Genomic DNA, 21,547 nt, shown 5'->3' with positions numbered 1-21,547 from the left:
ATATTCTAGCCAAAAGTTGTACCTATGCTTGAAACACCCCCCCCCAACTTTTTGAACGTGTTTCATAAGGAAAATCCTGCTCTTGTCTCCAACTCTTAAACACAGAAACAGTCCTCATTCATCATTCATTTATCTGGGTGAAAGGGAGGAGTGAGGCGAAGATTTGTCACAGAGCACAAGTTTTACTGCTACATAGCACGAAATGGCCATGGGATATGGTTTGGTATGGGTTCTGATAGTTATCAAAAATTGTTATTGTGTGAGATAAGTGGTCATCCGGCTTTTACTCTGCGACCAGATCAAAGAGTCTAATTGGATTCAATACATCACCACAAGGACCATACTCTAAAAAGTTTTAGCTGCTTTAAAACATGGCTTCATAGTTCTAGTGGTTTTAAAAACATCAAATGACAGGTGGTCAGATTTCCCTCTTTCTTTTTTCACTTTTTGGTAAATTGTGGATTATGCCCAGTATTTGTCTTTAACATGGTAAAAGCTTTTTCTTGATAAATATAGCCCCTAATGTCGAATAACTGCTGAAAAAGGTAAAAAAGTGAAGAACAGGCAGATTTCTAGCAGGAGTGGTAATCTGCCTGGCTTTAGCTGTTCGTAAGAGGCTGAGAGAAGATTCCGACAGCAAGCCTTAACAAACAAACCTCAGCCATTTACAGGCTGTCTGGCTGCTAATAAACTCTTGTGTAGATTGGCAGGATCCTGCTGTAAGTCTGCACTGGACTTACAAACTGCACAGAAGCAAATAACTCCAGTTTAGCCTGGGCTAGCATGACAAAAGCCCTGCTCCTCATAACTCCCATTCCTCTCAAGACCCAGTTATGAAACGCCGCTAGTGGCTGAGAGATTCGTCCTTGTAACCTTGAGCAGCTGAAGAGTCAGTGTTTGACATTGTAAGCTGTGTTTGTTACAGTATGTAACCATATGAGCATCTGCAGGCCTACGGTTTGTTTTACGTCTCTGTAAAACATTTGAATAACAGAGGACAGTGTCTGCACAGGCCAGATGTCGAGCACAGGGTCAAAGTGAAATATGTTATATACTGAAACATTTGTTGCCATGTTTAGAGTAAGGCAGTGTTAGCCAAAAGCAGGTACGGTGTCGTCATTTCTTCTTCAGGCCTTTTACACATGATGTAATAAATCTGCAAGAAAAACAGACAATGTGGAGAAATATTTCAAAAACCTCCAACCAAAGCTCCTCCTGGCTCTACACCAGACTCAGCTTACTTACAGGTTTTTATTTTATCCAACAAGTAAGTCCCACTATCAGATTTCCATTCTTCCCCTCTAACCAAGGAATTTACTCCTGCAATTAGAGGCATTATCTGTGATTGATTATCCAGCTGCAGGCAATGTGTTAATGCATGTGGTGTTGGCAAAACCAATACGGCACAGCACAATCTATTAATTACCAAACAAATAAACATGAGTCATGTCTGCAAATAAAGCTCACAAACACATATTGCTCATTTCCTCATTCGATAAGAAAGTCATTTTCCCCTTTCATGTGACTTAATGCTTACTGAGATTTATATTCTGACTGAAGCACACAGTAGCTTAGCTTAGCTGCTTTTCAATGTGGGAGCATCACATGGAGGTGTTGATGTTTGTTGCACATCTGTGTTCACTGATGTTTTTTTTTATGTAGTTTTGACGGTAGTGAATGGAAACAAGCATTCATTCTCATTATATTTTGCCGAATTATTTAAATTAGATACATTTAGATTTGTCTTTTACATTGTTATTTAGCTTTAATCAAAATTGTAAGATTTTCACCCTAGCTGTAGTAGGTTACTTACTTTTATATTGTTTTTGTTGTTGAAAATCCTCAATTAATATTTTTGGTCATAGTTTTCTCAGTGTGAATGTGAAATGAAGACTCTTTCTTCAATGCAGGATTTAGCCATTTCTGTTTCCCTGAGAAACAGAACAGACTAATTCATTATGATCAGTGTACGCAGAAAGCACTTGTACCGTCTGTTGTTAACAGCTAATTAGATATAAACTTCCTCGGTTGCATTGTCTGCTCGTCTTCAATGGAACACATCACAGTAACAAGAGTCGGGCATGGGAAGAGGGAGCATCGGTCCAGAGGACTACTGATGTCAGCCAAAGCAAGCAGTCAAACACATAAACACACACAAAACACACAGCTGGTTCCCTCTGCAAGCTTGTGTGTGTATCATTCTGTTGTATAAGTCTGGTATAAAAAAAACAAAAGAAATCTCAAGAAGTACTCAGAGACTGCTGCCACGACCACTTCAACAAGCCGTACACTTCAAAACGCGCACGCACGCACACGCAGAATTCTCCTTGACTGTACAGAACAGCAAGACTTCCACTCTCCCTGCTGCCAAAAATGTGCCACTCATTTCCTCCAGACGTCCTTTATTATGTACAAGAGGCCGCGCTGGAGCTGAATCAAATAATAGCACTGCAACAGGGCCGCCTGCTGTCTGAGGCGTGGTGGAGGCTAACCGATTATGAGGGGATGGATTTGCCATCATTTATTTTGTTCGATTTTGATTTGGCACATTCTCATCCACTTCCTGTGGCTCTGACCACAGTGTGTGCTACTGGGTACAAGCAGGGTATCCTTGGTGATGATGAGGCTTGATCAGTGGCAGATGCCAGTCTTTCAGTACAAAGGAAGTAGGTTATTCACTGAGGATAGTTTGGGATTTGTTCACATCAGGCACAGATTGTTCTTTGACAGAGCCAAGTGTGTCACTCAATGGAGTTTAATGCTCACATGAAAAACAGATTTGAGGAAATAATTAATAGTACATTGCATTAGGGGTCTAGTAACAGCACTGGATTTGTGATTTGGCCAATAAGCCACAGATAAAAGTGATTTTTTAGTCATCTGATGTCTGATGTCCCATCCTGCATTTTCTCATTAGGCACAATAAATTGGAGAGAAAACACAGCAGATATGAACAACATCACTTTCTGTTGTGAATATATTCCCTACGACGGATTCAAGGAGCCTCAGGGGTACCTAAAAGCTAGACCTAAAAAGTTTAGGAAGCTTTGCAGTCTAATACATTTTTAGCATAGCTGCCAGCCAGTTATTCCCCTTCCTTATCCAGTATTACATCAAAATGGGCAAACAACCACAGTGTTTATATGGGCTATGGTACTTTATGATTTTTATTAGCTCTTTATTAAACAAGGATGTCTGACATGCCTGTGGAGGTAACTTTTATATTGAAGATGCTGCTCCTGCTGATGCTTGTCTCCACAGTTTTTTTTTTTTTTGTATTTGTTTTCACATTTGTCAACAAATATTGTGGCTACAATATTCCCCAGTTAAAGTTGGTGTACACTTTGATACACAATGAAAAGTATATATATATTAGTTAATGCAGCTTTACAAATGTGTCTGCATTAAAGTAAACACATACGCTTTAGCATTAGCCCTATAGCTGCTCACATTTTATTAAACATTTACAGTAATGTCATAACAGTATTTGATTTGCATTATATTGCAATGAATTAGCAAACACTGTGTTTACTGTTGTCCACACCCGATCCGTTCATCTTACCATGATTTAGCCCGAGACTGTAGCCCTAACATATTTCTCATGCAAACCGCTGTTGAATATCTGTTTTACGGTGCTATCTCTCATATATGTTCTTATGTCAGTTGCTTTCACAGAAAAGTGGTACGATGCTAACAACTGGTAAATGTGTAATTAGCTCTAAGCTAGTTTGATTAGGAATTAGAGAGAGAGTTGTTATATCTCCCCATGTGTTTGTGGGCGGTCTGTGCAAGTAGCAGGCTCATCCTGGGAATTACTGCAGGGATCTGGGTGTGGCACTGGGATTCTGTTTCTCTGCATGAACATGCGCGCACACACACACACACACACACACACACACACACACACACACACACACACACACACACACAGACTGACTGACATTTTTCTGGCTTTTGTTCAACAAATTAATATAACCGTCTTCCTTTCCCTGCTTTCTATTTATCTATATCTTCTACAGACCCCCTCCTAATGTCATCCTCATAGTGTAGAGTGACTGATGGGTAATCTGCTCTGTATCCTGATTGGCTGGTTCGTGTAAAGCAGGTAGCTGTTTGAGTTAGCGACTGTGGGTATGTGTTGCAGCGGCTGACTGACAAGCCAGTTTTAGGTGGGAGAGGAGAAAGAGGAGGGGACAAGGGAGGAGCTTTGCACGGTGCAGATGCCTGCACACACAAAATGTGTGTGTGTGTGTGTGTGTGTGTGTGTGTGTGTGTGTGTGTGTGTGTGTGTGTGTGTGTGTGTGTGTGTGTGTGTGTGTGTGGAGAGAGAGAGAGAGAGAGAGAGAGAGAGAGAGAGAGAGAGAGACTGTAAGTGAATGTGTGTGGGTGCACATGGTGTATCACAGCAACCAAAACAGAGCGGCGTACCGGTCAGCAGACCTGCAGTGGCAGAGAGAGGAGGAAAGTGACCACAGAGAGACAGAAAGACTTAAAAAACTTAAGACAGTTCAGCAGGAAGGAGGCAAAACTATTGAGGCTTCAACATCAACTTTTACAGCATTCACTGTCACCATTCTTCAAAAGTGACTATGGGCAACCCCAGATCGATCCAAAATGAGATTGCTTCTCTTAAAGGTATTTCCACATTTCTGATTTGGGTACTTCACTATGCTTAATGTGGGACTGACATGAAATTAACATGCCGGACAGCAAAGAATGAGGCGGACATTTTATTGTGTTATTGTGTCTATAGGAAGGCAGACAGGGAGGGGTGTTTGACACAGGCATTGTTTGAAAAGCAGTGGAAGCTGAGAATATCCCTGAACTCAGACAGTCCGCTTTCACTATTATATTTTAAAACTGGAAAAAAAAAAAGAAAAATTCCAGTGGATAGCTGGGGATAAAAGTAGAGAATGAGCTCCTCTCGCCTGTGTCAGACTGGTGTGCTGGATATCTGTCTCTTACCTTTGTGCTGGGGACACAGAGGAGTGTGTCAGTGTATCTCAGTCTGTGTAAACAGACAAATACTGAAGGAGTAGAAGCATGCTGGCGTTTGAGTGACGTACACTCAGGCCTCACATTTGCCATGCAAACCCACCATGCAAAGTTAAACATCATCGGCCTCACCTAAAATTAGTAGGGAAATTGTGCTTAATGAATGGGCTGTCACTCATCTTTTTCAGGTTTTATCAGCTGTACTACCCCACATCTTTTAGCACGTTCCTATAGTTACGACCTGTTAACATGTGACCTGTCAGGTTTTACCTCTCAGAACAAGTTATGCGCACGTTGCTCCAGTTCCTTTCTCTAACAGGAGAATGCTAAAGAATTAGATCACTACTAGGAACTGTGAATGGCCTTTGTGTTTCACTGACACACCTGATGATGAGGAAAATGATGGACAAAACCATAACAAAGAATTGATAATAAAGTAGTTTTAGATATAAAATGCGTGAGCTGATAGCCGTATTGTTCAGCAGTCTTTAACAAGGAGACGTATGTTTGTGCATCTGGATTACACAAGCAGGCAAACAGCAGATATATGGGCAAAGCCAGTCAAATCATGTTTATATGTCCACAACAGTATACAGTGTATCAAAGTGCTTCACAGGCAGTTCCCAGCTCCTTAAGAAGACATGAAAACATTTCTCAAAAACCCCTTAGCATCTGAGGCAGAAGGAAAACAGAAAAAAAAAACCTCAGGAGAGGCTTATTTTAACAGAAAGGTTGCCTTTTGGGACAGCTGGTCGTGCAATAGGAGCTGTGAGTGGGAAAAAGCAAATGACACAAAGATGAAATGTGTGTAACATCCAGAAGAAATACAAGATGCAACAATCAATAGGATTACGACCTAACCCACAGATTAGTCTAATAAATTCAATACTTCCAAGTTAAGTCCCAAAATAGGTCCAAAGAGAGACGAAATGTGATCCGATGATATCATGATGCCACTCCCCAGCTCCAAGAGGTGGGGTGATGGTGTTGGTGGCTGTCAGGGTGAAATAATGGTGGAGAATGGAAGTGCTCCTATTGATTGCTGTGCTGACTTTACACATAAACCAAAGCCATCACACACCCACTTGTTTTTTTCCCAGAATGTGTGCTCAGGCATGAGTTTGATAATGAGTCATAGAATTAATTCATTACCCAACAGTAGAAGAAGACAGGATATATGATGAAAACATCAGAGATCATTGCATTAAGCGAGCTGCTCAGGTCCCAGATTCATCAACGTCCCAGAATAAATCTTTACGTAATTACAGCTTTGTCACTGTCTGACACTTTCTGTAGACGCTGTGTGTGAGTCTTCACACAGTCACACTAATAGGAAACTATTTATTGGATCTCACCACTGTGCAAAAGTTGGACTAGGACCTGATGTGTGTAGACAGCCCTTCAGCTCAGTGTTTGATGCTCACACATCAGATCTTTCAATCTGCAGTGTCAAGGTACCGGGAATGTAGTGTGATACCACTTTTACAGAAAACAGGCCTCTTCATGTGTAGTATCATTAGATAATGCATGATTCCAGGAAGCTGTCAGATGTACAGTGTGTGTAATTAATGTGATCTCTCCAGTAGTCTCGCTCTCTCTCTCCGTCTCTGCCTCTGTGTCTCATCCTCAAATCGATTTCAGTCTCAGCTGCACTTCCGGAATGGAGATCTGCAGCCATATCAAATCCCTGTGGCTTTTCCCTGTTTCACCTCATGACAGATATCTACAGACAGCATTAGGAAGGGAACTATAGCATCCTGCTGTTACCCTGCACCCCATCTATGGCAGATAGAGTTTAACAGCGGGCTTATGGAGAGGGGAGGAAAGATTGCAGCATTTCTGTTTTCCTCTCTGTTCGGTTTGTTCTGTCATGGGCGTAGAGTTGAAATATTTGTTTCTGAAAGGGTCTGATCTTGCAAGCACAGGTGATGAATTAAGTTCCAGAATGCATGTGATAATGTAACCTTTAATGTTTAGGTTAAGCTGTATGCTACAGTCTACATTCAACCATAGTGTGTTAAAGGGGCAAGTTAGGTTTGAACATACTCCTCAGATCACATGGTCTATCGATGTGGACACAACTGTACTATACTTTCTACTGTCTATTCAGTAATGACCACAATAGAAACATCTGTACGCGTACGTTGTAAAGTACACCTGATAATCTACGAGATATATCTAGTGTTGTGGTGGTGCTTCAAGCCTAAATCCATCTTCACAAATTACAAATGCTGCTGTTGGAGTTTGCCAGTGCAACCCCTCACAGAGCAAATGTTTAATAAGCAAATTTAGGCACTGTTAAGAAATATGCATAATGATAATAATAATAATAGATATTATTACAAGCTTTGTTTGTACAGTGTGTTTCTCAAAGATAGATGCAAGAAATAGGCTGTACTGCTATTTTATTTTAGTTGAATATGAAAAATCCAAGCAGACATTCATTTGAATTAAAATGTTAGAGAATGTGTATTTATTTTGTATACCTAATTACAATGTATTGCTACTTTAAAAAACTTTATTGAATCATTAAAAAAACATTTAATTTATATGATGAATTATTGAGGTAGAATTTAACAGTCTAGCAGCCTGAGGGAAGGAGCTGTCTTTTAATTCTGGTGGTACGTCAGCAGAAGCTTCTGTACCTCTTCCCAGACGACAGCAGGGTGAACAGGCTGTGGCTGGGGGGAGGTTCTGTCTTTTACTATCCTTTGGGCTCTGCGTAGACACCAATATCACTGATGCTGGGTAGCTGAGTACCAATGATTTTAATCACCTGCTGCAGGGTCCTCCTGTCCTGGGCCGTGCACATCCCATGCCGGTTTGTGATGAATCCAGTCAGGATGCTTTCTATCATTCCTTTATGAAAGTTAAAGAAATTAACTTGGCATGGGAATTTTACTTTCTTAAGTTGCCTTAAGAAATCCAGTTGTTTGTGTGCTTTCTTAACCAGGGTGCAGATGTGAGATGACCGTTACCGTGGTTCTCTGTGATGTTGATTCCCAGGAATATTTGATGTATTTACTGCCCATTATTACTTTTCCTGTTCCTCTTTTTACTGTGCGACACAGTAAAATGAGGGAACAGGGTGAGGCCCTTACACGTGCAGCCTCCTCTCCACTATTGTCTGAAGGAAATAACTTTTATCATGCAGGAAATGTTTGTAGGATTGTGTTTGTATTGCATTCCAGCATGTTTGGGGAAAAAAAGACAGACTTCTTTTTGAACATTTGTATACCAGCCTGATAAAACGCTGCAATGTAAGCTTGTGATATTTGTTCTGAAATGAAATATTTATTTTACCATGCTCCTGCCTTAAGTGCCTGAAAATCGTGAGAACTTGGAGGGATTAGAAAGATCCCCCTCCCTGTATTTCCTCCATTGTTAAAAGATCTTTGAGTCTCTATTCTCAGTCACACCGTGCACACACATACTCGCAGTCATTCAGCACGCTTCACAGTGTGCACACACTAATGAGAGTCAGAGGGAATTCCCTGACATGTTTATAGGTATTCTGGGAGTTACCTCTCATACAGACCCATGCCTTCCTGTCTCCTTTCTCCTGTTTTTGTGCCATGGCCGAAGAATTTCATCCACTGACCTGCCTTTCCGACCTGTAGAGCACACTTACGTAGACTTTGTTTCCTTCTGTCGTACTTTTTTGCACCTCTGTTTCCTGACTAGAACAATCTGTGCCAAAGGGTGGCATTCTGTGCTATCTGTCATGTCTGATGTGAGGTAAGATAAACAGAGGGTAGGTAGGTAGCCCAGGACTAAAAGCCCAGCAAGTAGTCTCCCATAGCGTCATAGTGTGATGAGTGCCAATCACAGCCGCATTGGGAATTTTCCCAGCCTTCCTCAGGTTGTTTACCTCAAACCTCTGAAAGATGACTTCTGGATTTGTCACATCATCCTGAAATTGCTACTGATGTGTCTTTGGATTTTATGGCCCCCTTTGAACCACACAAAACAAAGAGGTATGACATTTAACTGGGAACACAGAACCCAAGGTGTTATAAGTGGTCTTTTGAGACATGATTTTCCCATAATCACAGTTCTTCGTGAACACTCTTTTGAAGTGTCTTCCTGTGCTGCCGTCATGGTGCATTCATGTGAACGATGAGCAGTGCCAGTAACAAACTGGATGGTCACATTATCACCAGTTTGCTGATTACAGAGAACACTGTTTGCATTCAGGACAGTTTCAGGCCTGTGTTTGCTGTCAGACCTGAAGAGGCGCCACAGCATAATGACGAATGCATACTCATTTGACAACAGAGTGAGAGGTAGTACGTCCTCTGTGTGTGCTCGCCTTACACTGTGGCACTTTGTAGTGACGTGACCAGTGTGTGTATATGTGTGCGAGGGAGACGTGCACAATGCTTGTCTGTATAGTGTCTGTGTGTATCTTAGCACTAAACACAGAACACAACTCAGGCTAATTGGAGTGTCATTGTCATGTCAGATATCCTAAACCAAAGTATTGGACAAATAGAAGTTTTGACCTGATGATGGAGGTAGATGTAAAGGGGGTCACCAAAGTTATTACATTTCATCCTGTTCCAAATGTCATGGCAATCTATCCCATAGTTTGTGAGACATTTCACTCAAAACTACAAATGTTTACCTTATGGCGATGCTAGAAGAAAATGGCCATCAGCAAAGTCAGTTGGATTCATCTTATGGGCACCGTGAATGAAAGCTTTCAAAAGTAAGGCCAAATTTTGGAGGAGATTTTTCCTCCGGTTCTATATCCTTTCACCTTTGTCCAGTGCCAGAATATCAGAGGCACTTGTGTGTCTCATTTAGCAGGAAAGGCTCTGCACTTTGGTGAAGCTCTCAAAAAATCTGAGCCCCAGCATGGATCCTCCTGGTAGAACAAATCTAAATTGCCATTTGGATATTATTATTCAGCTGGTAGCCAAGCAGCTGGTGAAGCATGAATGAGGCAGCTGATACTAAAGCATGCATGACTTCAGTGTCCTGCCTGGACTAACATGATGCTCTATATCATTAACTGCTGTTTAGCTTTATGTGTGTTGGCAGAACAGTGCCCTCTTCCTGTTTTGTGCTGTGCAGCAATCTAACAAAATGAATGTGCTATCACAAAGCTGCAGTTTAGAGGACTGTCAGTGCTTTTGTAAGACTGACAGTAACTGTATGTTTCTGAATTAATGCAGTAGTTATTAAATGATGATCTTGTTAACTGCTAGTTAGTTTTACAGCCAGTAGTCTGGTACTCTGAATGACATCATTTCCAGATACTGTTGTGAAATCTGCTCTTGGGGTTACTCTCTTCACCAGCAATTGTTTCTTCTAAGTGCTGCTATATTGGGGATATGTGTCTTACTTCTTGGATATTGCAGAGAGCACAAAGAGAGGAAGGAAAATTGCGAGCAGTTTTTGAACACTCAGGAAGTTGTAGCTGCTTTAACGGAGCCTGTTGATATGATACGAAAACGTGTTACTCACCCCGTCACTAATGTGCTGCTGTGCACATTATCCTTTGCTGTGGTTGAAAAAGTACTCAGGTTGGTAAGAGTAGGTAAAAGATGCAATAATAAAGTCCAAAAGCAAGAGCATTAAAATGTAAAAGTACTAACTGTGCAGAATGTCCCATTTAAGAATAATAATATATATGAAATAAATGTAATGCAGTTAAAAGTGAAATGTGATTTTTTACCTTTAAAATATAGTGGAGTAGAAGTATGTAGTATTAAAATGGAAATACTCAAGTAAAGCACAATTACAAGTACACAAGTACAGTACTTACATTCACTTAGTAAATGCACTTGGATTAGTTTGCCTTTCAAATACTGTACTATACTGATAAAAATGAAAGTAATCCAACTTGGCTGCAGTTCTTAAGTAAGACATGATGTTACTGAGGCCACAAACATTGAGGCTTTGATCAGAGACAGCCAGCTGCCAAAAAGATCCAAAAAAGGAAATAAACAAAAGCTGCATGTCAGAGGATTGGAATGAGACACAGGTTCATTAAAGCCTGGATGAGAACAAGATAAGAATTTGGGAGTTTATGATTTTCTACAGTTTGGCAAAGATCTAGTGCTTCTGGAATCTGAACTTAAAGGAATGATAGGCAGCACACCCCTTGAACTTGAAGTGTAAAGATAAGTCATTATACAGCTCGGGTGTGTGGTTTTCTCCTATGTGTTTGATTTTCCCACGGTTGGCTGGTAGCGGAGATCGAGGACTAAACGGCAGCCTCTTAAACTAGATGTTTGTTCAGACAGGAAGTGACTCACTGGCCCATCATTGCTGTTTATTTATCTGAATTTCTTTATCAAAAAAGATGCATGATCAACAAATGACTTAGTTTGGCTACATTTCTAACCACAAGCAGGTGACTAATACGTTAGGACTGCACACTGATTGGCAGTTTCCTACGGCTTAATTCACCAATTATCAAATCCAAGAATTTAAAGTAGAATGTCCTTGAATAATATTCTCCCTTAATGGATGACAAACTTCCTAAGGACAAAGACTACTCATCGAGGAGTTACAACAGCTGGAACGTAAACTGAAGTTAAGTATTTTGTTAAGGGTCTTGATGTAGAACGTGTTGTCCCCACATTGCTTCAACAGTGCTGCTGCTCTGATACACACTCAGGGGCCAACACCTAAATCCAAAGGTCATTGACACATGTGTTTTGAACTCAATCTCATGGACTACCTACTTTGGTGGAGCTTGTACTGAAATTTGTGATGTAACACACCAAAAAACTAAATCTGAAACACTGAAACACATACGTTGCAGTGATTGCACTCTTTTCCTACAGTTTTATTTGATTAAAGATACAGGATGTAACATTTCTGCATTAGAATGTCTAAAAATGCTAGACCTATGTTATATATTTTGTTGAGTTGTGCACATCATCCCAAATTATCCCAAATGTTTCCAAAAATGTCTAGTAACGGTGTGTTTGCCTCTAGTTGCTATAACTTCGGGATATGTCGGATACGAGAGTGAGGAAAGGAAGTAGTGACGTTTAAATGATTGACAGCAGTCTGAGAAGTCAGAGAGTACTCGCTTTATATGTAAATTATAAGGACTTTTGCTCCTGGCTGATACCACTCTCAAGGATTAGTACCAGTAAGTTAAATAGGAGTTAGAATAACTGTGTAAGAGTGTGCAGCTCTAGAGGGGAGAGCCTCTATGACAAAAAAGTGTTATCACCTTTTAAGCTTATTCGACATACGTGAGCAAACATTTGTCTCATTTGTCACATCCAGCAGACACAGAAAAACATTAGCACTCATTTGATGTCATGTTTTGGCTACCTGGTAAATTAAGTCTAATATTCACTCCTCTTTTAGCTTTGTTTTTGTCTCCACCAACTCCTGAGGAAAGTATCTGGCTCTTCAGCTGCTAAATGCTCCGCTATCTTTGCCAGCTAGTTGCTAACTTTGTACGTTGTCTTTGCGATTCGTGACTCCTATCACAATCAAGTAGTCATGTAATTCAGTGTTATTTAAATATTCATTGTAGTCATTGTACAAATAAATGAACATCACAAAGTTGGCTTTCTTTTTACTTGTGATATCATAGATTTACCCTATTTGCACAACAAGAAACTCCTCAGGTAAATCTGGTATAGTAACTTACTCAAAAGTTGTTGTTTTTTGAAAAACTAAGGTTTTAACTCCTTTGTTCTGCTACTGGTGATAGAGGGAATTCATCTTTGCTCCATTGTCCTCTTAGAGTTTTACAGAAGGTCTGACCTCGTAGATATTTACAAGTCTTAAGTGATTATTCAGAAGAGGCATGGGAGGAGAGAATGATCATTATCAAACTGCAGAGGTCAGTTGGCTTCTGTGTGGTCTGGTCTGTGTGGTCTATTTTAGAATGTAGGATAGGACAATGGATTGTTTGACTCTTGCTATTGTTGTCTTGTGGAATAGTTCTTCCATCCTTTCCTCCTATTTTGCCTTGGAATCCGCCACATGGGAATTACATCAAATTCCTCGGCTGTTTATTGTGTGTCAGGCTTTCTCTAGAATCTTACAGCTGTGGTACGACAGCGCTGTGCCCTGGATCTCTCCTATTCTCACTTCTGTTTGTCACAAGTTCTCTACGCATCTGGTTTCACACCCGTGCCCACAATCCCTTAAGCAGTTTGTACACAATTCAGGACATTCCTTTGACATAGTTATCCCTGACTCCCTGCTGGGAAATGCATCATGGGTAGTTTCCCCTCTCTGGTGCGGACCTATTTTTGGTGATAGTGAGACCCAGGGGGAAGACCTTACAGTATAGTTAAGCTGATGCACAGCTCCACTGCTGTGATTTCACTTAGTGTCTCCCTGGTCATGGCTTAACAGTGCTACAGCCTGCACGGTTCACTTCCTCATTTTGATGGGTGTTGACACAAGAGGTGAAAGCCGTGCCTGTGTCTGTGTGTGAGCTTGTAGCTCTTGGTCCTGAGTAGGTGTTTCAAGCACAACAAGCTGTAAACACAACATTGAAATATTATAAGCAAAAAAATAAACAGTTGCCTATTAACGCATCCAGCAGACACACAACAACATTCATTCTTGTTTCTGGCCACCTGACAGATGTACTTCCATTTTTCTTTCTTCTTTTCTGTTTGGTCTCCACCATCTCCTAAGGGAAAATATTAGGCTCTTTATGCGTGTAACTGTGTGAATGTGATCAGGGCGTTCCTGCAAAAGAGAGCCTTCCTCTTGGTAAAACTTCCCTGAATAAATAATGGCTAACAAAATGGGTTAATATGAAAATAAAAATGAGTACAGATTATATCTGTATATATAATATCAGCACCAGGAATGATGTTAAAATGATGCTAAACACTGAATATTGCAGTGTTTTCATATAGAGATGATTTAGCTGTTAGTTGCATGTATATCAGTGGGCATTACTAGCCACTGTTCTGAGTTATATTAATAATAATGAATAGTAGTATAGTAATAATACATCAAGACAGGTATCCATTAAGTTTGTTAGCTGTCTGCATCTGCACCATGCATCACAGTTAGGCCCAAAACATGGTCCACACAATGCCTGTGCAAATGACAACGCCTGCCCTGTGAGGTACAAATATAATGTAATGACTCCACGGAACATACTCGACATTTGCTCTTCCTTACGGGCCAAGGTAACAAATCTCTGTCCTCATGAGGGTCACAGAGATTGTAGAAGTAACAAAGTGCCATATGCCTACTGTATGTGTATGGTTCCCTTTAATACACCCATAATACAAACATGTTAAGCTAGAGCTTTGTTCAACTTGTCAGCCATGGTTGTTTTGAGCAGAAGTGAGCTCAAACAGAAGGAGTCAGATTTCTCCCATTGTGTCATGCTATACTGCCTCTAGCTGCAACGCTCAGTCTCCCCCCATTTTAAGTGGGTCCCTTGGGGTATCCAGCAGACACTGGTGAGTGGACCTTAGAGACTTTCTAATTGGATACCACAATTAGAAAATGTACTCATGGACTTATTTTATTAAAAATGTATAATATGTCTGAACTTTCTTAATATCTGAGGAAGCATTCAGACAATTGTGACACTATTTTTGGTCTATAGTTTGATGTTAGAGGCTATCAGGGACCACTGAAAATATGCTGAAGATGGTGATTCTCTAGTGCTGTCTCTGCAGTGCAGCTGACAGGGCCAACAGTACCTACCCATACAGATGAAATGAAATAATACAAAGACACCTAACACTATATATACATGACAGGCTGTTAAAGGAAATTGATGATGATGATGGCCTTTCCTTCTGTGGTTGAGGTGTGCTGCACTGTTGAATCTTCTCGGGAAACAGGGCTCAGCGCTCAACAAATGAACTTCTGGCTTTCAGTGGAGGATTAGTGGGCTGATCAGACTCAGAGAAGAGAAGAGGGAACAAAGAAAGGCTTCATTGTCTTAGGACTAAACTTGCATGTCCAATTTATGTGGAACCACTACTTAAATAGCTCACCTCATTGAAAAACCTGCCATTCATCATCTTTAATAAAGTAATTATTCTGGCAGTCACCTGTACAGTTCTCTCTCCTGGGTCCACTTGATATCTCCAGGTTGGGTTAATGTGTGTAGTGCTGTGCTGCAATTTAAGAATAAGTGTTAATCATTAACCCTTTGCACAGTCAGTTAAACACCTGCTTGACTAGACTAGCCTTTAAACCACATCGCCATATACTGTAACTAGAGCTGCTAATTACACTACATGCAGGATATAATTCATTGTGCATGTTGGACTTTTAGTGGCTGTAATGCATCCACCTGCACCAGCTTTCATATTGCAACGAATGCAGTGAATTTTAGTAGACCTAGTTAGATGGCCTGATTGCATACATAATATAACTTTGACACTCTTTCACCTCACTGACACACACCCTCTCTTTACAGTATATTACACAATTTATATACGCTTGTTGTAGAAGTGTGAGACTATAGTGTATGGCACTGGTCCAGTGCATTGAAACGCTGCATTCCCATGTATCTGTATAATCTGCTGTTGTCTTTTTAATCAGAAAAGACTTCTGTCTCTGTCTGAATGCCGCGGTCTTTTTTTCTCTGCATGTCTGCAGAGCAGAGGTCCTCTGTCACACTATCATGATGCGTTAGATGGTGAAAATGTCTTTTGTCCCACACAAAGCTGCATGCAAACCCTACATTTAGCCTCATGAATACCCTAATGTGACTGGAATTATTGAATTACACATCTCATCTGTCTAGCAGGAACACTGAGCGCTTATGCCAGATTTAATTTTATCCTTTCACTCATGTTCTTTGTTCTCTTTCAACTTTACGCCCTTGTTTGCCTTTGTTGCTGCTCTGAAATTTTAGCTCTTTTTTTTTCAAACACTTCAGCTTTATACACAGTTACACACACACATACACACACACACACACACAAACAGAGGTATTATTATGGAGGGCGGCTCTGACCTGTGAAGGAGGAGGAGGGGGGGGGACTCTCATTCTGTTGATCTACACAGCGTGACGTGTTTGAAAGAGAGAGCGGAGCAAGAACATAGATAGTGAGAGAAAGTCAAAGATCCGGCGTGACACACTGAGATCAAACAGGCGAGAGGGAGTTAGTTGTGAAGGAAAGCTGTCGGGGAAAAGTCGCTGCAGTAACTTCTGAAGTTCCAAAGTTCTTTAGTGCAAAATGTTCAGCATGGAGTGCTTCTACTCGAGCAAAGGTAAGCCACGCTGTTGTGTATGCTGTAAATTGGCAGAAGTGCGGCTGAAAGAAGACAGGTAGCGAAGCCAGGAGGTAAAGTGATACAGGTGGAGAGCAGACGGAGAGAGAATTTCTGGGTTGTGGGTGGGACTGCACATGGGTCGGACTGTAAAGCAGCAGCAAATGCAAAACAGGTGTCTGTCTGAATCTATGATTACCTGTAGAGTTGGACAGTATGACGATATGCAGTACACTGCAGGACTTTGAATGGACATTTGCCAGTTGTAAGATTTTGGTTGTATTAAACCAGGAAATGTTGCAAATCAGTGAGCTTGACAGCTTTGTGTGTGGATTTATAGAGTTTTTGTGTCAATGTGGTCCAGTACTTTGATTTATCAGCTATTTATATTTGTATTAAATTGGTTGCTTTATCTGCAATTTCCAGAAAATGTAGTCCATTTACAGTGTATTAATATCCTGACATAAAATGAAACTGTCATAGAGTCATACGTATAAATAAAAATACTATGAATATTTGCACATGTGCATGTGATGAAGAATATCTGGGAACACCATTTCACCATTTATAGTCACTTGTTCTGTCAGATGGGGATTCTTATGATTGCAAATTTAAGAGTATAATAAATTTGAACACATAACATCATCAGATGATACTAAGTATGTTGGAATTTGCTAGCTCATCCAACAGTTATGAAATGCTACAATGAATGCATTATGATACAGCTGACTGTGTATAGCCTGAGGGGATGCATATGAGCATCTTCCAAGTGTCTTGTATAATGAGGAAGGAAGGAATAGTGAAGCTGTAATCGGTTGTAATTTTGAACCAGTATACCTTTTCCCCATAGTGTCTCTCTTCTGCGTTTGTCACGGGATCAGTGCATCATTCCTATTTTGTAGCCTATTTTCTTTTCTTGTCTGTGCTTGCAGAGAACACAGGACAACATGCTTTAAAGCTGGTAATGACTGTGTGTATCATAGTATAGGGGACCGCAGGTTTATTGTCCTCATACCTATCCTCCAAACATGTCATTTTCTTAGATTTGTCCCGGGGTTGTTATATTCTTCTCGAGAAGAGGTGACATTTTACAGGAACCAAACTGTAATGAACAAAACATACACAAATAATGTACTTCATTTTTTCTGACAAATATTGTATTATTGTGCCACAGATTGAAAGAAGAAACTGTAACTCAACCTGCTGCATTGCCATTTAATACAAGCCTTTACAGGTTGGTTAGAAACACCAGTTGTCTGCAAAAGCCAATTTTAAGGTTAATTAACACCATTTTTCACGAATGAATGCCTTGTTATTTTCACACAGAGGTTCTGAAACCTTCACAAGCATATATATACAGTTATCTATAGATATGTTGTGGCTAATTTGCACACCTTACTGCTTGGATGAACATAATCAGATACAGTCTTATTGTACCACTCTAGGCTTTATGCAAACGTTATCACAAATCCTGAACAGAATAATGTGTATATGTGATCTACTGTATTTAAAGTGTTAACAGACATACCTACCTGTAAATGACGCATTACCACTTCATTCAATGTACTGACAGGGAATTTCAGCATTAACCTCTGATCTCATAATGCTGCATCAAAGATGGATTAAACCTTTCAGGGTGTAACTCAGTAGTGAATGGATGCTGACTGCATATAGTGCTACAGAGATTTACTGCCTTGTCTTCACTAGCGGCTCCCTAATTTGCCAGTTTATGTCTCTGGTTCAGCAGGCTGAGCAGTATATTACCCTCCGTGTGCTGTGCTGAGTGTGATGTGTCCGTGCTGCTGACTCTCCATAGTCTGGAGCCCACAGAGAAGGGATTTTCTTCTCACTCAAAGGCCTTTTGCTGTCTCACTCTCTGGGATTACTGAGGGAAAAGTTCCCACTGAGCTTCCATCAGGCCGCAGCACGATTCAAAGACCCCCCACAGAGTTTGAAGAAGAATTGCACTGTGTGTTTCTGTCTGAGTGTTTGGCCGGTGGAGGTTTGTCTGTCTGGCAGTGACCAGTGTTCCCGTCACTGCTGCAGGACAGAGAGGAAAAGCCAAGGGCAGATTTCCGAGGCTGTATTAGGTTGTTGTTGTTGTTGTTGTTGTTGTTGTTGTTGTTGGACGGGTAGACTGCAGTCTCTACCTCCTAGTGGGCGACCAGAGAGTCTATTGCAATGTTACCAAAACAGATACGGACCCCCAAGGATCCCCATCACTGCACGTCACTATATTTGAGTAAAACTGAAAAAAATTATTAATCTATTTATTGCTTTCACTCTGACTACTTTTTATTTTAGTCAAAAAGTAACTTGCGTCAAAATAATCTTAAAGTGGCACAACACATTTTACACAATAAGGTCTTTACTCGCCATAGTTTGTTGGGATGAGTGAGTACACCTGTATCTCTATCTGTTCAACCAACTAAATTATCTATATACATATATCTTGCACTTAAAATGGGCAGGGCTTAAACCCGACGTGGGTGGTGCTTAAACTAGAAGTGGGCGGGGATAACTGGACATTGTTAATTTAAGCCTGAAATTGATCTGACTTGATCAGAAGTTCCTGTATTTATTAGCTACAGCCACAGAATTGAGCTGTGTCTGTGAAAACGATGAGGAGCCTTCTAAAGTCTGAGAAATTACCCCGATGAGGTCATCAGGGCTATTTTTCCTGATGGTGTCTTCAGGGTTATTCATTTGAGGCAGTGACTTTAAAGCAACATTATGTAACTTTTCTAATAGGGTGACTGGTTCCTCTGTCATTCCCACTCTGCCTCCTGCACGCCTGTTCCTGCTTTATGTAACTTTGTGTGTCACAAAGAGTGTGTAACACTTGTTTTGGTGAAACTGGATCCTATTTTATGGAGAAAATGATTTCCCTGTGATGCAGTGCTGGTGTTTACACTGCTAGCAAAGGAACTTCAGACCACCGGGAGCAGGAACTTTTCAGGCCGTAGACAGGGTCTGGTTCTATTGGAAAGTGGCACTGGTGTTATGCCGGAACTGGATCTTGGTGAGAGGTCAGTGTAACCGGGTTCAGCAGCTACTTAGGACATAGCTCATGGCAGAGGCAAAGAGACTGAAGAGGATGACAGAGGAAGCTAAGGAGATTACATTTTTTATCTTCAGCTTTGGTCTTGTTGTGTATATTAGTAGGTATTTACTTACCAAGTTAATTGCTGAGATCTAGGAACACGGTGACATCTCCAAACAAAGGTCCATCCAATACACACAAGCAATCAGACGATCATACAGGTTACAATCAGTCCCCCGGGTTAGCCAAACAAAACAAAGGCAGGGGGGAAAATTATTACTCAAACGCTCAGTTGTAAACATCCATCCCAGTGTACAGACAACTTTGACCCTGTACTTGCCATAGTTTTGTGCACTCAGGGTTTTCCTGTTTTGCTGTTTTACTGACCTTGTAAGATGTAGAGATGCCCCTATAATGGATATGGCCAGATCACAGTGTAATTGTAACCACAATTATTTTATAAATTCAGCAACAACAAACATGTTTGTTTTAATCACTGGGATGGAATTTTTTGGCCCGCATGGGTTGACTTGTTTGTGGAACAGTAGACAGTCTTTGAATTTCTACATACACTGCCCTGCAGAGATTAACCCTCCTTTGTCAGACCCTCTGAAAAGTGAAAAGTAACTGTAAAATAAAATGAGTTCATTCTATGAATGATATATCCATTTTACTTTTCAGACTGGCTGGAAACCATTCCAGTATACAGCTGGGAGGAAGTCTAAATAATGCTTACTTTGCCCATAGCGTTATCCTTGATCCACATATTTCTAATACGTGACTATCCAGCAGCAGACTGTCCATCCAGGAAATGTGACCATGGGATGTTCCAGAGGAGAGTGGCTGCTTTTCCAGGATGCTTCCTCTCACTTCCTGTTGTTCTGTGTTTGACATTTTTTGATGAGTTCACAAGCTGAAATCATGGCATGTGATTCTGTCACCAGTTGTTATCACATGTAAGTTTTCCTTAGAGTGACACAAGGAAACTTTGTACTTCGCTGCATCATGTGGCAGGCGAGCATTCTGCATGCATACATGTCTGCAATGAAGCAGTGAGGTAGTTGGATTTGTGTTTGTTGGGGTGTAAAGCTCTGAAAGGAAGACATAACCATTAAAAATTAGCGGCTGAAGGTGAGGCATTTGTCAATGTGGGACAAAATCCATAAAAGCTTATGTTATTATCCTTACCATAACATAATAATTCATGTTATGTAAAATAGTTACCATAAATATTCATCATAAACACTTAGGCAGTGACAGTCAGCTGTTGAAAACCATACCAAACATTAGACAGGTCCTTTTTTAGAGCGCAATATTTACTGGCTCACCGATGTCATAAGGCAATGATTTAACACAGTGTTGGTTACATATAGGAAACACTAGCTGGTACACACATACACAGGAAACTGTACTGGTGCTTTAGTAAGGTATAGCTTGCACAGTAGCGGGGCGATGTGGGTGGTAAGTGTTGGAGGCAGAGTCGCATGACCCCTGTGTCAAGGACAGCTGTAAAGTTTGAGCCTTTTAACTGACATACTCACGTCACTGAGGAGCTCTGGGACGATTTTAAGCATACAGCCTGTTATTCTGGAGCTTGAACATCAAATATTATTGACCGTGTTGAACTTGAAAATGTGTATCTTGTCGATGTGACAATAAGGAGAAGCAACGATATTAACTAATAGAATTTGTTTAGACACTATTTATCAGGTCATGTGGTGAATAAATTAGTGTGGCAAGGCATTTGCCACACTAATGCAACATGGTGATACCACTCCTTGTAGCAATTCTTAGTCATTTGCTGTTATGCCTAGCAACACCCAACCTGCCTTTATTGTCTTTGTCCAGTAGATGGTGGTATTAACCAGTTAACTTGAGCTGGCCTCCTGGATGTGTTATTCATATCCAGAGACTTTTCTTGCTCTAATCCTCCGTGCAACACGATTTACAAGATCCAGATCTCTTCTTTTTTCTGTGCAACAATCACTCTAGCAGATATAAAGTTAACCCGAAGGTTCAAGCATGAAAATGGATTTATAACTTCACTCTTTGTCAGACAGCTATTAAACCAGAGTGTTCCAGCATGTGGAGAAAAATGCACCCATTTGAGTGAAGAGTCAGAGGCCATATTCATTCTTGCCATGCGCTGCTAATGCAACACACTTGGAAGACCAGTTTCACTTCTCCCTGCTTATTACAGTTTAACTGGTGTGTCTATTAAATATGTAATGGTATGGCATAGACATTATTGTGACCTACCTTTATATAATGTAGCTTACTGATATTTTTACTCAGCACTGCTTTGATGAAACTAATACT

General features: G+C 40.6%; 1 protein-coding gene across 7 annotated transcripts in view; it reads left to right on the top strand.

The window, feature by feature from the left end:
- Positions 1-21,547, top strand: part of plecb (plectin b) — a 128,079-nt gene that overhangs the window by 31,264 nt on the left and 75,268 nt on the right. Inside the window, exon 1 of one of the 7 annotated variants that reach the window (XM_051407581.1) lies at positions 4,575-4,635. The exons of 5 other annotated variants lie outside the window; for them this stretch is intronic. In XM_051407581.1, the coding sequence (XP_051263541.1) occupies positions 4,590-4,635 (46 nt within the window). In that variant the 5' untranslated portion in view covers positions 4,575-4,589. Of the gene's footprint in view, positions 1-4,574; positions 4,636-16,091; positions 16,186-21,547 lie in introns of those variants that run through there. One more of the 7 variants, XM_051407582.1, reaches the window with a different exon arrangement.

This window comes from Dicentrarchus labrax, unplaced genomic scaffold (genome assembly GCF_905237075.1).
Source record: "Dicentrarchus labrax unplaced genomic scaffold, dlabrax2021, whole genome shotgun sequence".
Classification (NCBI taxonomy): Eukaryota; Metazoa; Chordata; class Actinopteri; family Moronidae; genus Dicentrarchus; species Dicentrarchus labrax.
Note: the sequence above shows the minus strand (reverse complement) of the source record. Positions and strands in the feature narration are given on the sequence as shown.